This window comes from Manacus vitellinus, unplaced genomic scaffold (genome assembly GCF_001715985.3).
Source record: "Manacus vitellinus isolate BGI_N305 unplaced genomic scaffold, ASM171598v3 scaffold_1_pilon, whole genome shotgun sequence".
Lineage (NCBI taxonomy): Eukaryota > Metazoa > Chordata > Aves > Passeriformes > Pipridae > Manacus > Manacus vitellinus.
Genome location: NW_021939396.1, coordinates 10749650 through 10769187, shown reverse-complemented (window position 1 = coordinate 10769187; position 19538 = coordinate 10749650). Strand labels below are relative to the sequence as shown.

Here is a 19538-nt window from a genome sequence, read left to right as displayed (position 1 = left end):
CAGTACACTTTAGGTACTGTGCTTCAAGTGAAAGCTGAGGAGAGCTCTGTCCATAGGTTGTTGTCTGCTGTCACAGCCTTAGCTTCTGACAGGACTCATCATCAGGTGCTAGCTTCAGCTCTTTTCTGTAGAAATTTGCTAAATCAGGCCAAGCTTGAGATCTGCCCTGTATGGACTGAGAAGGTCATAATTACACTGCTAAAATTTAGGAAATTATTGGGAAATTAAGCCAAGGAGCTTTCTCACAGAAAGTGAACCAAACAGGCAGCAAAGCCTGGAGTACAGCAAGAGGCAGAGATGGTCAAGCCTCAGAGCTGCAGTGGAGCCTGCTCTCCTCCCACTCAGCTGGCACAGAGCAGTTGTGTGCGCCCAGATAAGCTCCTGAACGTGGGACAAGCTCATGTGCAATCACACGCAGAGAACATAAGTGCCACCTGCTACAAGATTTTAGAAGCTGCACAGAGAAGACCCAACCCTAATGCTGGAGAGGTGGTTTGCAAGTCCTCAAATGGTGAGAGCATGCAATAACTCAGGACTACTATTCCATAAGAGCTGGAGAGCATTATGTCTCTCTGGCAAATGTGTGGTTTAGCTGATGTGCACTGTCTGTTCAACAGCCCTTTCTAACTAGAATCAGATCTAGAATTTTCCTGTGGAAGTCTTCTAAGCAGTTTTGCTCAGGATTTTTGTTAAATGGAATTGCGATGCTTTCCAGTTTTAGTAAATAGAATTCCCATGCTTCAGCATATGCATATCTTTAGGCAGACTATGTCCTGCTAGGACAAAGGAGTCCTTTTTTCAGAAAGGTGCATAAATGCAACCTATTGAATACTGTTTCTGCCAAATATTTTAGCATCACAGCATGAGCAATAGCAGTCCAGGTCACATTCCTCTCACAGCACAACTGCTCTGCTCTGCAATGTATTTTATAAAACAGCATTAAATTTGTGTGTTCTATATATATACTGATTTTATTATTCCAAAAACTGGCCTAAGTTATGACTGCTTCATTTTTCAGATTCCTGAGTCAGATCCAGACAGACTTCCTCCACTGGATCCACCAGAGGCTGGCCAGATTTTCCCAGTCCCAGCTAACATACGACCTGTTTTAAGCAAATACAGAGTGGAGGTGAGTTACTTTGAACATTTCCACTTGCTAACCTCAGCTCCTTTTATTCTCTTATTGAAATGTAACAGTAAGGGATGATGATTTTAAAATCCTGATCAATAGGAATCACATGAAATAGCATATAGATCCCAAAATGAATGTGGAAAGCTCAGACCAAATTGTTTCTCTGAGGCTGGGAATGCAAGGCAGCACTTTCACTGAGGTCAGCAAGGGCTGTGTCTTCGTCCTGACCTGCTGGGAAGGGACTGCTCCTGTGGCAGAGCATAGATGATGGACCCCACTCTGTGCAACACAAGGAAGTGTCTATAGGAGATAGAGAGCTTCCTCTTGCAACTAACATCGCTGGAGCTGTCCGCTCCATTGGCATCAGTCACCTCACAGGCTTTTTCTGAGTCCCAACCTTAAGCCAAACAATGCCTCTGCCTGCCTACAAATGTCCACACCTTCCCTGCCCTTCTCTCTTGCACCATTTGTGTCCAAAGTACCCTTATGTCAGAGAGTAGGGTAATGTGGCAGCTTTTTGTATCAATGCAATGCCTAGATCCTGCCCAGCCTCAGCACTCACTGTCACTCATCCTACAGCCTTAACACCACCTGCTTATTTGCCCATTTTTCCATGCCAAGTCAGATCCTGCTTGTGTTACCTGATGGTCTTTCCCCAGAAATCCTTTTTCGGAAGCCCAAAGCAATTCCAGCTTTGCATTCAAAGATCCAACAATGGCCACGTAGCCATTGTCACTACACAAGTGTGCCCCAGTTTTAACTGGGAACCTCTGGCAACAGAGCAGGATCTCATCAATCCTCATGCTTCTCCAGTGCTCCTTACCAGTCTTCATTTCAGTTCATGAGACTCACAGTTTCACTCACCAACCACAACGTAACCATCTCTAACTGTCCCAGCCCTCTGCTTTAAGGCTTCCCAACATGTGCTGTATAAAGTCCCATTTTACCTGCAGACCCCTGTTCTACAGAGCCAGTCTCCTTGTCTTCCAGACCAGGAGCACAGTCCTTTAAAGGAAAGCTGCTTGGAGACCTCCTGCCACCCAGTGCAGACCTGAGGGCTAGCTTGGCTGACAAACCTCTGTTAATCACCTCTGCTCCTGCGGGATTTGTTTGCTCCTTCAACAGCTCCAACACTTTAAACGAATCAAGCCCCTGCTGTTCAGATGAATAGTCCCCTTGCCGTGCTGAAAAAACACCTTTTGCAAATGTATTATTAGGGCTTGCTGTTGGCAATAACTCCTTGATAACAGTTGGATGTTATTAATTGTTTTAACTTCCATCATGAATTTTGGTGGTTATTGAGTATTAGATTTATGTTGGTTTTCTTTTTTTTCCTGGTAATTGTGCATTCCCAGTGGGATATGTGGTTATAGGATCCCAGCAGTGGCTTCTCCAGACAGGGGTTTCTGCAGGCTAACAGTGTTTCTCTCTGCATAACACAGGTCCTGTTCTGGGGTGTTCGAGAGCTGAAGAAAGTCCAGCTCCTCTCTGTAGATCGCCCCCAGGTTCTCATCGAATGTGCAGGGAAAGGAGTCAAATCTTCTGTCATACAGAGCTACAAGAAAAATCCCAATTTCACTGGCCTTGCAGACTGGTTCGAAGTGGTGCGTACACCATGCTGCCCCTTGCCTGTCTTGCTCTGGTTAGGCAAGGTGTTAACTATCGTTGTCCTTCCTTTCATGTCAAATAATTTCCTCTTTGTCTTGATCAAATACTAAAGGATGTCAGTTCTCATGCAAAAGCTACTGATTTGAAGATGCTTTAAAAGATTTCTGCTAAAACTCTATGACAAAAGAAGATGTTCCTCATATTATGTCCCAAGTAGGCAAGGAAATATGTAGTAATCAGATTTTTACTTATGAACCTATTTTCCAGCTGATAGGTTGGAACTCGTTGACAGTTCAGTTTCCTTTATTTTCTTTCCATTCTTTTCATATTCCTCCCTGTGTTAATGGGCTGTTAAGGGCACTGATCATTTCTGACTTATGAGCTCTGGACCTTTGCACATTGTCACCCTCACCTTTTTGAACCGGAAAGTTGTGTATTGCCTGTTGATTGGGTTATAACAGCTGGTACTTTCAGTGGACAAAGGTCAGCAACAGAAAAAATTAGTCTGTTCAATTTGCTCTTGTTGCTAGGATCTAGAGAGAGGTTTATTTTTAAGAGAAAAGGATATCAAAACAGTAGCCTTGATACCAAAGTACAGTTTCTACAGTATTTTTAGCATCCATTGTATGTCACAAGTCCAAAGAGCTTGTGGTAGTTCATCCTACAAGGCATGTAACCACTCAGTGTCCACATCTCCTGGTTGGGAAAACTCAGGCACATAGGATTAAGAGCCTTTGCCACAGTAGCAGTGCCATTGAGACTCCCAACTTCCAACAAAGCATTCATTCCTTCTGGATGTTCCTGGTTCTCCCAGTTTATTCTAGCAAGAGATGCTTGTATATGACAGCATGGGACCCAACTCAGCAGCACAGTCTGTACAGTCCACTCTGTATTCCTAAGAACAAGGCTTTCTCCAGATTTTGTAGAAAACCACAGATGAAATTATATTGCCTGTGCTGAATGCATTTTGCCTTTTGAGTATGTTAGTAGCTGAAGGGGAGAAGGGAGTCAAGAGTAAAAGCCTCATTGCTGCACACAAGAAATATTCTACACGTGTTCTATATTCTGTAGCAATCCTCATGCTGCTGTCTGTCCCCCTGCACTAGGAACTGCCTGAAAATGAACTCTTGCATCCACCACTAAGCATCTGTGTTGTCGACTGGAGAGCATTTGGGAGGAGTACTCTTGTTGGAACACATACCATCAATTGTCTTAAACAATTCCTGTGTAAAACCCCTTTGGATCTTCAGGCTGCACCTAACAGATTAGACATTGCAGAAGTTGAGGAAGGTAAGTGTTCCATTCTGACCCCAAATAAAAAGGTAAAGGACCTACTTAGCATCTTAACACTCACAAGCATGCTTTATTGTGCTGAGTGTAGGGTCAAACCTTTACCCGCATAGTTATTTGATGATCATCAAATGTTATGATAGCATTGCTGGCAAAAATTTTACCTAACTTGTAAAGGTTTGATTTCAGCCTCACCTGAGTCATCGCAGCCTGCTGAGTTATTCCACGAAGAACCGTTTTTAGCTGATCACATCTACGTAGACGTGGAGCAGGGTAAATGTACAGTCGTAGAGCCAGACCCATCTCTGAGGGCGCTTCCTGCCACTAAACCCAAGCACTCTGCCTCCGAGACAGAGAAAGAGAGGAAAAAGAAGGTGGGTATAGCTGAAGCTGCCACCTAACTTTCTCTTGCAATCTCACAGACTTTAGCTCTTCCTTATAAAAAGGTAACCTCTTATGGACCTCAGATTTAGAAATTCTGCATATTGATGTTCATGCCCATGCTACTTTGCTGGCCCTCAAGAGAACTACTTATCAGTGCAGCTTTGATCCCACATAATTTCATTACTTCCATTAATAGACCCTTAAAATGCTTGCAGACTTAAGTGGAGAAACCAATTTGTATCTGAATATTTGCATCCCTTAAAACACCATTATTTATTTATCTATGTAGGTTTGCCTGTTGTATGGATTGCTCCTGTGGCAACATCTCCAATGGTCAAACTTTTGGCATTGTCAGTAAGAAATATAGAAATAGCTTTAATAATATGATGATCATGATGAAGTGTCTTGGAATAAAAGACAGAAACAGTAATTCATATTGCATTTTATTTCGCCCTTGGAGGTTGAAATTTTCTATATATACATCTGTTCATGCTTAATGTAATGAATCAGGTGATTAGTTTTGATCAGTTCTAGAGTTCAAGAGTGCTTTCTCCATCCTTTGGTAGGGTATGATAAAATCTATCCGACGGTCAACAAAGAGGAGAAAAAGAACAATTGCAGATGAATCAGCTGAAAATGTTATTGACTGGTGGTCAAAATACTATGCTTCTGTGCTCAAAATGCAAAAGGTAAATCACCCAGTATGTTGGAAACTCTCATGGATGAGCAATGTTGTAAATATAGATTTAGTGCTGAATGATTCCCTTTCGGTATGACATTCATAATGAGGAGTTTGTCCATCATCTTTTTCTTTTGAAAGGCAAAAGGGATTTTTCCCAGTGAAGGAAAACCCGAGGACAGTGAGTAAATTATTTGCATTTTTCTATTATTTTGTACCACTAATATTTTACTTCTCTACTATTTTACTGACAACAATTAACATCTGGTGACAGGTTACTGCTGGTATAGTGGGTTCTTTCCTCTACAGCTGATCAGATGGTGGGTAGGCAAAAGCTTCACAGCCAGCATTGGGTTAACATGGGTTTCCTGTGATTCAAATCTCATGCACAAAGATTTGCAAAGTCAAAGTCCTAAATGATACAAGGTAGAGATTATCCTAATCTTAGGCTGCATTTGTAACAGGTTCAGAAAAAGAAGTTCCTCTCAATTTTGAATCCAATTCAGAATCAGTGATGCAGCAACAGCTTCTGCTAGCAGACTCATGGTCATGTGTGTTACTTCCATAACTGAAAAGCTTTATCTACCTCAGGTTCTAGAAAAGTTTTTTGCACGATAACCTGAAAGAATTGGCCAGAAATAGGCTCTGTGTATGTATGTGTGTATGTCTCCGTAAATGTATACTCTGTGGCTTAGCAGGTCCTCCCACAATCAAAGAGAACTCTGGAAAATTTTATTTTTGGACAAAAATAAAGGCTGGGAAAACCCCAAATATTTACTATTTACACAGAGCTGCTATTCACTAAACTAAGCACCTTCACATGCCAGAGCTGACTGCACTCTACCAGTGACTGAGGTGAATTCTGGTTTAAAGGAGGAGTTGAGGTTGCTCTGGATGGAAGACATGACCTAAATGTCACATGGTATCATTTTGGAAATAGAGGCTAAAAGTACTTCGGTGATCATCAGGGATGCTGAGAGATGAGTTGGAGATCAGTTTCTGAGTGAAGCTCACTTGTCCACATGGAAGAAATATTTAGATAGAAAATGTTCTACAAAGGTGTGATGTTCACTTATGACTAGAAATTTACTTGACATTGTGACATCCACCCACAGGCTATTCAGGCAGTTGTGGCATATTGGTTTGGACTGATGACTTCAGATCTTGTAAATTCTCTTCTGATAGTTTTTTTTACATATTTTCACTGTCATGATAAGAATTATACATATGGGACAGCACTGATATAATGTATATATCTCTAAGTATTTAGTGCTGTCAAACACACATGAATGACTCAAAAAATTAAAGTGAACTCAAAATACAGATTTCAGCCAAAGAACTAAACCATCTCAGTGCCATTTTTGAGAGCTCATCCTCTCTTTGTTGGGAAGTTCCCTCTCAGTGTTGAGAATCTGGCTTTAAGCTGGCCAGATACCTCCCTCTATTTCTCATACTTCTAGGCTTTCACAAGGTGAGATACCAGGGTGACCCAAGTTCTTCTCTGCTTAATGGTATCACAAAATAGGGTGTATCTGAAGTTGCAGTCAGCCTAAATACTGGTTTTCAGTTCTAAATAAGCCTTAAATTTTACGTGGAAGCTGTTAAGATCTGTTAGTTTGCATTGAGGAGGAGTCAGAAAGACTGAGGTGTTCTGGGAAACGTAGGGAAGGGTGTTCTGGGAAAGAAAAAGGGTGTTCTGGGAAACGTAGAGAAGGAGTGATACAGGACACCATCACGCTTGCTCCAGCAAGTTCATCTGGTAGCCACAGAGAGGATAAAATGCCTCCTCTTGCCTGGGAGGAGCAGTGGTGAAAGAGAGGACCCTATGCCTGACAGTAGATGAATTAATGGAAAAGGAACAAGGGGGACTCTTTAAAATGTATTTTGCATCCTTATCTGAAGCATTTGATATGCTTTGCTAATTAAAACCTACATGATGTCATTAAATCTCTGTAGATAAGCAGACTTCTGACCACATAGCACTGATCATAGAGGATGAGCCAGACAAAAAGAAGGATAAGACATTGAAAAGGAGACAAAAGGAAACTCCAAACCTAGCAACACTGCAGGTAAGAGAGAAGTAAGGCTAAGAGGTAAGGCTGTTGTTATTCACTGTCTCCCCCAAATTTGACATCAGCAGCTGAGTTTGGCAAACCCTCCTAAAGTTTATTTCAGGCACTTTACAATGACTAAAACACAATAAATGATAGTGAAGTGATAATGCACTTCAGCACATGGGACCCAGAGGAAATCATACATCTCATAGGGTGGATGTGGCCTACTTGGTCTTAGACATTCAATTTATTGCTATAGACAAACCCAGAGACACTTCAGTGAAAAATCAGTGTTGTTGTTTGCATGTAAAATACTGAAGTTGGAAATCTCAAATTTCATGTTGGAAGTATTACAGGCTATTAAGAATTACTTAAAAGGGAGTATGGAAAACATTGCTGCAATCGCTACTACATCCTCCCTGATGGGAGATAATATTTAGCTCACAATAAATTTAGTTGGGTAGTTATAGAAGGAATTCAAAGAAAACTATATGGGTCATGCAAAATGACTGGAGAGATGAGAGATTTGAAAAGATTAGGACTCTTTGGATTAGATTGTAGCTGAATAAAGGGGAATTTGAAACTGCAATTTCCATTTTTTGAGAGATGGCAGTAGTATAGGCCCTTCTATTTCACACTGAATAACACTTGATAAATTACAGGAGGAGAGTATTGAAAGAAATCATGTTCTTTGAAAAATGATTTGGTCTTTTAAGCTATCCCAAAGCTCTGTCCCCACAGCACTTTGTTATTGTCTGCTTTGCTCTCAAGTTTTGACACGTTAATGTACCAGAATGGGTCAGTACATCAAAGGCACAATGCAGAGAGGAAACAGAAACAAAAAGCAGCACATCCACACTGTTTTTCACACCAGGGCTCACAAACATTCATTTTGGCCCCTCTAAAATCACTTCTCCCTGTGGCATTAATATGTCATTTCAATAGTTGTGAAAGACTTTGGTTGAGGACAAAACTGGTCCTGTTTTAAGTGGGGACTTAACTTTTTTCCTCAAGGACTTCTGCAAAACATCGTTTTTATTAAAATCTGCATTTTGAATCAAAATGGATTTCTAGTCATTCTGTCTTAAAAAAATGGCTATAAATATATTAACTGCACCACAAAAAGTAAGCATTCTTATGTTTTCAAAGATTTATGAAGGAGACTTGGAGAGTGAATTTAATAACTTTGAGGACTGGGTGAAAACTTTCCAGCTTTTAAGAGGAAAATCTAATGACGAAGTTCATGCTGATGCTGAAGACAGAATAATAGGAAAATTTAAGGTAAGCTTTAATATTGATTAAATGGATAATAATTTAGAGACTTTAGGTTTTCATACATATGTCAGGTATACCAGGAATGAAAGAAATAGACATTGACAGTCTGTTGTAAATAGAATTATGTCTTTTATTAGACCTAGAGTCATGTGTTTTCCTTTTCCATTGTCTGATAAAAAAAAGCAGCCTCCAGCATCAGGTGTTCACTGCTGGTTTGAAATAAGGAATTACAGGGAGTTGGAAATCACAGAAGGGGAAGAAGAAATGTATTGTGCAGTCCAGCTTTAACTAACGCAGCTTTATTACTGTACTGTCAGTTACAGCACCTTATATGCAACTTCGTGTAATTTAAATGGAGGCCCTCACAGCTACAGCCTGAGTCAGGGCACCATCAGGCAATCTGAAATGTTCAAAGCATGAGTAATGCTAATCGGGTTTCAAGCACTTTGTAGTTTAGAGGAACTGATTAAACTCATTGATGTCTCAAGTATTTTGCAATGCAAATTTCTGTCCCAATGACTAGTTAGATGCTTTCAGGCAATATGAGGCAGCATGAGTCAATATTGATTTATATGAGTTATATGGCAGCTGCAAAAATACAGTTAGATTCCTGACACACTGTTCTGAAACTTACCCGATGGAATTATTAATTTGCAAATATAGAGTTAAGGTCAAAATATTATTTTTAGAATATCAATGACAGGAAAACTGGATTTAGAATGCCTGCAGGTGTTAATTTTAAATAATCAAATAGAGACCTAAGAGCATGCAGGTACTTCCACATCTAAATGTAGTGATGGTACCATGTTATAGAGAAAAGACATTTTAAAAGATGATGTTTAGTGCACTGAAGTCTGGATTCCTTGTGAGTTGTACCACAAAATATGTTGTGTATATGTATGTATTGAAGCATAGGCTGCATGAATGATATTTTGTTTAGGTTCAAAGAGTTGGTTTTGTATTGCACCTGACCTATTTTTGAGGAAGATAAAAGTCAGTGTATTACCAGGGCTCCTTCTGCATATACCCGAGTCCTGAGGATGGCAGCTTGATGGACAGAGGGCAGCCCCGCATCCTGCAAGGGATACCACCAAACCACTCTGTCAAAGTACTCATCAGGGTTTATATTGTGGCAGTAAGTAGACAGATGCTCTTTGAACCTTGAAATAACTTGGATGTTTCTTTTCAGCTCAGTTTACTTTCAGTGTCTTTGCAGTGAAGCTTCTGAAAATCCCCATCCATATGGTATTATTTTTTTCTGGTCATATTTCAGACAATGTTTCGTGCTGTAGAAATGGGTGTTCAGGGCAGAAAATTTTCTATATTCCTAATGAGAATTCTGGAGATTTCTGCAAGACTGGAGAATCACTTTAGTTGTTCAAACTGAAAGGGCTGGATGCATAACTAACGTAGTATGGACAACCTGTTCCAGCCACGTTGTGCAAATGCAACCAGTTTTAATCAGTAGAGTTGTTTCAAAAAGACACATTTAAACAAAACCTCAGTAAGGAGAAAATTAGAGCATATTTTTGGGGGGCTGTGAATTGCACATTATCAAAGTGGTAGATGTGAACAAGTTTTGGGATCAATAAAGATAGAAATACAGAAGACAAGAAGATGAGAGAGCACAGTGTGAGAAGCAAAAAGGGTAGAAGGAACTGGTATTTCGGAGAAACAAGAGAGTTGCAGGTAATCTAAGACAGAAAGATGGCATGCAAAGAGACAGTGGCAACAAAACAGAAGACAAGAAAAGAAAGATTGTTTTATTTCGTGAATGTAAAGATTTAAAGGTCTTTTCCAACCTTAACAATTCTGTGATTCTGTGAAGAATTGTTTTGCACTGTTCAAGGACCTGGAACACTATTTTTGAAAACCTTTCCTGAATCCTACATGCACCTGTGCAACCAGCTTCTGCCTCAGCATTGTCTCTCCTGCTCATCTCTTTCCATCTTAGTAGTGGGACAGCACTTACCTGCTCCACCTTTGCAAACTGTCTTCTCCTCCAGATCATCTTTTCCTAGTAGCCTGCAAAGCTAAAGGCCAAATTTTGCATTATGTCAGGCAAGAAAAGCCCCTGAGCTTCCAGAACATCCAGGACCAGGCAGGAGACCTACATTTCCTGTGACCATGCTGCATTTAAGCAAACTTCTTGAGAAAACAGCTTTTCTTCCTAACAGGCATTTAACCTCAGCCCAGCTGATCCAGATGGCAAGTCAGATCCCTATATTGTGCTGAAACTGGGCAACACAGAAATTAAAGACAGGGAAAACTACATCCCCAAGCAGCTAAACCCTGTATTTGGAAGGTCAGTGATGGCTTATTTCCTTATTCGCTGTGATTTGTGCTTTATCACTTGCTACAACTGTTGCTATTGCAATTACAAAGTGTTTGTTATATGCTGATTTCTGCCTGTTTGGATGTTTTGTAATTATACTGGTTAGAATGTTGAGAATTGGTGTCACCTTGTATGACTATAAAATATTTCATTTTCATACCTGTCAAAACACATAAAGTAATGCAATCTGTGAGAGGTTTCGCAAAATGATGCATGAGAGGAAACAAGGCAACAATGACATTTTCTGTGCAAATTAATACCATCATTAAGTTTAAAGTGAAATAAATATCAGAACACTTAAGAGTGATTTCACAATCTTTGTTGCTATTTCAGGTTGAATAGAGTGCCAAATAAATCTCGTAATTTTAGAGCTAGGACAAAAATAAACAGCTTTTTGAACTTGTATGGCCTTCTGAATGGGGGAGCCAGGGGCAAGCTGCCATAAACATCCACTTTGTATTATCAGTGCTTTATACTTATTTATATTTTTAATGCTAATAGCTGTGATTTTTTTTTTCTTGTAAGTTTCATTGTTTTAAGAAGGTTGCAAATGTTTTGAATTGAGGTGCAGTTATTCTGTAAGAACATTAAACCAGAGAAACCACTTTGGACTGAAAGCCTGCTAGGACAGGATCCTGTCTGCAAAAACAGAGTGAAAAAGGAGTTCTGATCTTTGCTTTTTTGAGACTTGTTTAAAACTTTTGTCTAATCATTTTGTTGGGTGCCCCCAGATTCCTATTTTCAGTATTTAACTTGCAGCTTTTGGAAGACAATAGAAAAGACTCAGATGAACGTTTTGGGGGTTCTGAAAAGCATGTGAGAACCCTTACATACAGCTTCATAAGCCTTGTAATTTCCAGACTTCCATCTGTATTGGATTCAGGATGAATCATTGCAGTTGACCAGATCCATTCCATTTCTGTCTACTGTCAGAGCGATCTTAGAACTGCACAGGGGCTGGTAGAGAAGGAGGAGGAAGAAAACAGTTTTGCACTGTGTGTTTCCAGCATGTTCAGATATTTAACTGAAACAAAAAGTACTACCACAAACCCCACTGCTTATTAGAAGTGACACAATTCACACATTGTTTGCACAGCATTCATTAGCTTAGTCTTTTAGGCTTCAAAACTGACTTGACTGCATGTAGGTCTCAATTTTTCCTGTAGATCATTTGAAATCCAAGCTACCTTCCCCAAGGATTCCTTGCTCAGAGTCTTGATCTATGACCATGACTTCGTGGGGACTGATGATCTCATTGGAGAGACTAAAATTGATTTGGAAAATCGTTTCTACAGCAGGCATCGAGCTACCTGTGGGTTACAGAGTCAATATGAAATGTAAGTAATTCTTCAGACAGCAACAGAGCACACAGTGAGTGACTTGACTTGAAAGAAAAATTCAAGATGCAGATAAATATTATGCTTTCTCCAGCACAAAAGTGTCCCAGGAGGTATTTTAATTAAAATTCACCACAGAGCTTAGTGATGGCTCTGGGTAGCTTCCAACCTCAATGGGAAATGGATATTTTAAATTTTTTTTTAGCAGCACTGTTTGTTCAAGGAGTATTTTAGGTAGTAAACAGCTGATGTATTACACACCTGCTTGATAAACTGCCTTGGACAGGCATAAAGGGCAAATAGGAAAAAAAATCTCCCAGAGAATTTATGCCAGGGCTCTACTCTGCTCTCTGTTATTCAGCTGCAACTGGAGTGATTGCAGCAAGGCTGGTGGGACTCATGTGGCACTGGGCAAAGAGGGAGCAAAGTGGGACTGCTGACATGGCCTCTCTAACAGGAGAGAGTCATAGGGTGATGATGCTGAGCTCCTGGTCCCTACCATGCAGCTGCACGCTCAAGGATGTTGTGCACAAAATTAATTAGTGTGGAGAAAGTCAATCCAAAATAACTCCACTGCCCTGGGGTGGGGCACTAAACTGGCAGATGTGGGTTTGGTGTTCCCCTATGATTATTTCTCATTTTATCTACAAACAAAGGGTGGAAAATGGAAAAAAGCAATCCAGGAGCACAGACTGAACCACAAAGCTTCCCTTGCCAGCTCATCTCCAGTGTGAGATATTTCTTCATGTGCTTGTTCCATGTCCCAGATAATCTCAGCTTCTCCTCTGCCTCTGGGAGCTGCAGAACACTTCTTGAGTGGAGGTAGCACATGTAGACTTGAATTCTTTAGGTAGGACATGGATCGAGCTCTGGTTCTTTTCCTCTTGGGAAGCATGCCAATGCCTGGGTTACTTTATCTAAGCTGTGGGTAAGGCTGCCTCAGCTTCCCCTGTGTTTTCAGAGGAGTGGTTGGTACCCAGGACCTGAGCAGACAGAGAGGGTTTCTCAAGAGGTGGTGCTGAACAATTCAAAGGAGAAGTTTGATTGAGCAGATGTCAGGGCCACTGACCACAAAGCAAATTCTGCATGGAAATTCCTGATTTGTCAGTGCACTTTGCTGAAAGAAAACTTCACCCATCTTTCTTCTCTCTCTGTTTCCTCCTTGCAGAGAAGGGTACAACGCATGGCGAGATGCAACCAAGCCAAGTGAGATCCTCACTAAGCTGTGCAAGGACTACAAAATCAATGGACCCTTCATGAGGCCAGGGGAGATACAAGTAGGAACAAAAGTCTTTAAGGGGCAGACAGTCTTCACAGAAGATGAGAACGGTAATGAAGTAGTTTGGCATTCTTCAGTTGCATTGTAGCAGTACTAAGTGCCTGCCCAATCTGTAGCAGGGGCCCTGTTGTGCTATGCATTCCAAAGTCAGATACTGGTGTCTGTGTCTGCTTTGAAACACTCATATAACTGTGGCAGTTAAGGTTGTGTTTATATTAGCTTTTGCTGTACCTTAATTGCAAAGAATCTCTAGAGTTGTCGCTGATGACCTGACATCCTGATGGTGGCTGCAGGGAGATACTTTGGACTAGCTCCTACCTGATCCCAAGGATGGTATGCCCAGGATTAGTTGAAGTACAGGGGACCCTCTTGGAACATGTCTTCTGACTTAGTGTTGATCTGAAAGGAGTCCAGCTTGCACACTCTGAGAACCTTCCACACAACATATCAAAGCATGGGAAGTCAGGGAGAGCCTTTCAAAAAATGCAATCCCTGTCTAAACTGAAACACTAGAGTAGACAGACCCAAGAATTGCAAAGAAGAGGGAAGAGAAATACAGATTTGAATGGAGTTACCCAAGGTTAGACAAATCTCTGACCACAGTTGGACTCCAGGCCACTTTACCTGCCAGTTCTACCTTACCTACTTGTCTTTCCTCTTTGTTGGTTTTTCTCCTCTTGGTTATTACCACTCTGACTGCTCTTCTGAAGTACTAACACAGAACTGTGTAAATCCAGGTATCTGTGGGGTCCATGAATCCAGATGGCAGGACAGAACTTACTTTCAGAACTCCCAGATTAAAAAGAGGTCAAAACTACCAGGACCTTGCGTGGCCATATCACATCAGGGTGGAGAGGGACAGAGTTATCAGAGAAAGGTGTCTCTGCTGATGGAAGGAGGTTGGACAAGGTGGTCTTTAAAGATTCCTTCCAACTGAAACTATTCTATAATTCAGTTTTATACTGAGATTAAGGAAAAGAGGTGTAAGAATGAAGCCTTTTAAGGGGAAAAAGTGGAGCTGGGCTTGGTGAGATAGTAGTGGACACTGGCAGTGTAGGAAATCCTCCACTCCCTTATCTGACCACATTCCTCTTGGCAACCACAAAATACAGCTAAGGTAGCACTGTTGAAGGGAAAAAAGTTGATCCATTTTTGGTTTCTTGGCCTGAAAGAGATTTTTGACTCCAGTACTGCTGTTTGTTTTCCTCACTAGCAGACAACTGTGTGTGACTCCCAGCAACAGGATCTCTCAATCAAGATTCTGGTTCACTAAAATGAGATTCAGACAAACCAATGTCAGACAAGATGATGAAAATGTGAAGCAAGGAAATATAGAACCAGATGGCTAAGACCAAAGTACTTATGCACACAAGTTTTTCAATATGATATACAGAAATAGTTTATAGCATACAGTCTTTGCATAATTCCTATCCAGATTGCTGTTCTGACAAGTACATCTGGATCATTATTTCCTGACAGGTTTCTGTGGTGGTCACCATTTGGATCTGTAAAACTAAGAAATACTATGGATTTGAGCTCTAGAGGAGTACTAAAAAAAGGAAGCAATACCATTTCCACTGTACAGGTGGAGAAAATTGTATTTATCCATCCAGCTTTAAATTGCAAGGGAAAGAAGAATTCAGATAAAATAGAATAGTTCAGTTGGAAGAGACATACCACAATCATCTTGTCCAACTGCCTATCCACTACTACCAAGTAGTCTAGGACTACCTGTAGCCCATGGGAAGAAATAGGCATCTTCAGGGGTAAAAACAGTCTTTAGAAAGATGTCTTTGAGAGGATATGGGATATCATAGGACAATGTGTCATTGCTACTGAGGCTGCCTGGCTGATTAGCTCAGGCTGGAGACCTTGCTTTTAGCTGGTTAAAATTAGATGAAACACATTGCACCTCAAGCACATGTTGGTGCACATGAGGGAACCAAGATTCATAACCTCAGGATCATCTCACTTTTTGAGCCACTAGGAAGGGTTTAATACCTACTGTTTGAATTCCAAATGAGCCTTTTGTCAACTACCAGCAATTTGGAGACAGCAACACCCATAGGAAAAGTGATAACAGTTTGCTGACACAAATAAATCTTAACCTTCTTCTCACTTAGGGACTTCTAATCTAGGAAATATCACTCTTCAAAAGTCTGGGCTTCTTTAGTGTGGAGCCCACACAAAAAGGGAGGAAAGAGAAACTCAAGAGCACAAAAGGCTTTCTCTTCTTTCTAATATCCATCCTACTTTCAATATTAGCATTGGTCCTTCCTTGAGGTGCCATTCTCTGGGGTCTCCCTTCCAGTGGTCAAGCTGAGCTGGTCAGAAGGTGACATTTGCTTGCCCATGGACTTCAACTCTCTTCCCTCGAGGTGTGATTCAGTTCTCCAGGAGGGTCTTTACTGTAGCTGTCACAATGTAAAATAAGGTGTAGATAGCTGTTAGTGCCTATTTACTGTCAGCTTTGTGAAATCCAAGTTACCTTGTCTTTTATGAGCTTTAAAAATTTGCAATTTCTTGTAAAAAGGATAATTTACAGGTTGCTTTCATCTTCTTGTTAAGAACTGCTACTGTAATAGTGAAATGATTTGCTATTTTACAGCTAAACTTCTGCTTAAGTGCTAAACTTCTAGTTACTCTGGTGGGTACCCTTATTTATGAGAACTAAATGCATTTCAAGGCCCTTCTTTATTTAGCTGGAATACATAAAGTCTTTCTGTTAACTCAAGCAAATTTTTAATTACTGTTTTTAATAATTAATGGAACATATTACCAAGGGATTCAGTATTATAATTCAGCTCTCTTTGTTCTTTTTGTTTTCCTCTTTCCTATAGAGGAGCCAGTTGAATCGTATGAACATCTCTCCTTAAAGGTTTTACGTGCTTGGGAGGAAATCCCTGGAGCTGGACACAAATTGGTCCCAGAGCACATTGAGACTCGGCCTCTCTACCATAAGGATAAGCCAGGCATGGAACAGGTAGAGCAGCTCAGAGGTGGTGGTGATGGTAGAGCCAGGAACAGTTTTCATTTCCTTCAGTTGTTGGGGTTTCTGTTTGTAGCCACAAACTTACAGAGTCAGCATCCAAGTGTTGCACCATACATGAAACTTTGTACTGTATCAACCTGGAAATTGTCACCCATGTGTGTATTACCCAATACACAGTAATCACACAAGTGTAACTGCTTATTTTCATTATTTTAAATGTTCTAGTTTATTAAATTAACAAAACCTCTTCTTATATTTGAAATTTGGTTCTTTTTTTATTGTTCATCAAATACTATTTTTACATGGATTTTACCTTGAAGTTGACAGTGTTTGAGTTCTATTCCAACTTCACCAAATTCCTGAGAAATTGAATGAGTATGTGTATGAAAAAAATATATTGTATAGAAAGTTTATAGATGAAATCATGGTTACATGAGAGTAAGATAGTTGATGCCCCAAGACAAAGTGATGGTTTTGGATGTCATAACTATTTTTAAAGCCTTTTAAAGATGTTTGTCTCTTTGATTTCAAGGGTCGTGTGCAGATGTGGGTCGACATGTTTCCTAATGATATGCCTCTGCCAGGACCCCCAGTGGACATTTCACCAAGAAAACCCAAAGGGTAATACTCTGTGCTTTCTCACAGCAATAACTCTTCAAAGACTGAGTATTTCTTAAGTGTCTGGAAATAAATAGAAAAAGAACTATTAAAAAAACCTCTCTGGTCCCAAGGAAATATGCTTGGATTCACATGACTTCAAGTCCAACAAGATCACCTAGGTTGGTTTCCTCTGTTAAACAACTCAAAGAACTGTTGGTGATTTTTTCAGCAGGGGCTATCACACACCTCTTTTAGAAAGATCCTTTTTCATATAGAGATTACAGGTGGCTAGAGGCAAGAGTTTCTTAGTAATTCAGATGTTATCATCCACTTGTTGAGCTGAAAGAAGTAATTCTGGTTTCACTACCTCTTTCAGTGAGATAACTTACTTGACCCTGGTTGAGCTCTTTAATCTGATGCAATAGTATTACACCTATTGGATTTCCAGCACTTTGTTCAAAGATAGATCAAGAAACAAATAAAGCAGCAACAAAGAGGCAAGATCTGTTTGGAAGGGCCTTCTTTCAAATTTCACATTTACTTATGCTGCTTTATGTGCAATAGTGTGCATAGTTCTTCAAGCTAATTGAATGTTTATAAATAAAATACAAAAATAAGCAACAGAGTTCTCAACCCATCCTATATTTTAGCAAGGTCCTTCCTGAGAATTTTGTGTCTGAAGCAGCATCAGGTACTATCCCTGTATTATTTATGTTTGAACAGGATACAATATAACAAAAATGTGTTTGTTTTCCTCTCCTTTTATAAAAGCCAAGATTTGACAAAGAAACTAACAAACAAAAAAGAGTCTGTGTAACAATTACCTCCTTCAGACCATAACTTTCTATAAAACTCCTTAACAACAAGCATTTTCCAGTCCAAAAAGATTTAAAGCTAATCATGCCCACAAAACCAAATTGTGGCTGCCGTTTTTGTAGCAGGGGAAAATACTGTCAAATATTAGTTATGAGAAAAAAAACTAAACATGCAAATGCAAGTTACACATCTTGCTGAGAATTGCATATTTGCTGCATCAAAACGGGCTCCAGGCTCCATAAAACTTCAAACACTTTGTGAAAACATCTCTCTCTTTTTGACAGTCTTTGGCTGAACAAGGCTCTGATGGAGCATTGCAAATGCAAGTTTCTTTGGCTAGTGCAGAGACTTGGTTTTCCTGGTCAACACCTTAAAAGCTCCATGACTTGATAACTTCTGGTTTCTTCTGGAGCACAGTATCTGGTAACTTCTGCAGCATATTTTTTCACACCCTGAGATTGAGGCTATTTCCAAGACAAAATGTGACATATTAGAAAAATCCTATGTTGGTGTTCTCAAACAGATTTTTTGTCTTTTTTATTAATTTTGCTGTTCATACAATGACTCAAGGAATATCTCAATTTTTCAGTATCAGTTTTTTATGTCACCTGCAATATCCGTATTTCAGTTCAACCTTTGAGAGATATGGATGGAAGGCCACCATAAATGTCTGTAGATAGGGAGTGGAAAGGATGGGAAAACTTTAATTCCTTTTACTGTTTTTTCTAAAGATGATTGTACTTGTTTAAATGAAAATATCTCTAAGCAGTCCTTCTCTTCCCTTTTAATACACTAGATTGCACCAAATGCAATGTTTTTAGGCATTTCTTCTGAAAAGCACCTCTCAGGGAATTCTGTTTTTTATTAGCAATCTGATCACTGTTTTGAAGACTACTCTGATGATGTTGTCCAGATCAACTTTACCTTGTTTCACTGCAGCATTTTTGTGAAAAGAATTGAAAATGAACAGGTATATAAAAAGCAAGGAATTTTCCACACCTCCAAAGCTGGCAGTGACCCTGCTATTGTCCATCCTACTCCATGAGCTGACGGGAACCAACACCCACAGTCTATCACTAAACTCTTGTAAATAGAAGAGGCCTGAGGCTGATGCACAAATACAACATTTCTCACTTTATAAAAGCATGATTTGATAGAGGTTTGCATTAGTGTCTGACTAGAGCTTTCTTTTTCAGCTATGAACTGCGGGTAATTATCTGGAATACAGAGGATGTAATTCTAGAAGATGAAAATATGTTTACAGGGCAAAAATCAAGTGATATCTATGTAAAAGGGTAAGTTCTTCAGCACTTCAAAATAACATGTAGTATTTCATTTAAAAAAATCAGAGGAAAAAATCATGTGGTGAGAATATTCAATAAACTATTCGGTGACCTTGGCACTTTCTCTGAACGCCTGCCCAACGTTGGATACTGCTTTCTGTTTTATTTTTTCTCTTTTTTTTTCTCTTTTTTTTTTCTCTTAAAATAAAGTAGCTGTAAAATGACACTAGTTGTTAGTTCCTGCGCAGACAGAGATGGCACAAGATGAGAACAAAACTCACAGTTTAGAAAACAGAGATCAAGCACTTACAGAACTTGAACTGTAAGAGCTTACACAAATGCAGAGAGGTTTGACATAGTCAGAGAAAAGGGTATTATGACCACATGAAAAACAAAAAAGCAGGTGTTTGCCAGGCTATTTCTATTGGAAATACCTTTTAACCTCATGAGGGGAGCATGTATGGGTGAATGACC

At 39.9% G+C, this 19538-nt stretch overlaps 1 protein-coding gene across 1 annotated transcript in view; it reads left to right on the top strand.

Annotated features, from left to right (window-relative positions):
- The window catches only part of FER1L6 (fer-1 like family member 6), a 62146-nt gene that overhangs the window by 33328 nt on the left and 9280 nt on the right, over nucleotides 1–19538 (top strand). The window contains exons 23-37 of the mRNA XM_029959268.1: nucleotides 1019–1129; nucleotides 2575–2736; nucleotides 3847–4030; nucleotides 4220–4404; nucleotides 4981–5103; nucleotides 5235–5274; nucleotides 7050–7162; nucleotides 8297–8428; nucleotides 9432–9557; nucleotides 10600–10727; nucleotides 11924–12094; nucleotides 13263–13423; nucleotides 16214–16356; nucleotides 16898–16986; nucleotides 18978–19076. Coding sequence (XP_029815128.1) covers nucleotides 1019–1129; nucleotides 2575–2736; nucleotides 3847–4030; nucleotides 4220–4404; nucleotides 4981–5103; nucleotides 5235–5274; nucleotides 7050–7162; nucleotides 8297–8428; nucleotides 9432–9557; nucleotides 10600–10727; nucleotides 11924–12094; nucleotides 13263–13423; nucleotides 16214–16356; nucleotides 16898–16986; nucleotides 18978–19076 — 1967 coding nt within the window. The remainder of the gene's footprint in view (nucleotides 1–1018; nucleotides 1130–2574; nucleotides 2737–3846; nucleotides 4031–4219; nucleotides 4405–4980; nucleotides 5104–5234; nucleotides 5275–7049; nucleotides 7163–8296; nucleotides 8429–9431; nucleotides 9558–10599; nucleotides 10728–11923; nucleotides 12095–13262; nucleotides 13424–16213; nucleotides 16357–16897; nucleotides 16987–18977; nucleotides 19077–19538) is intronic.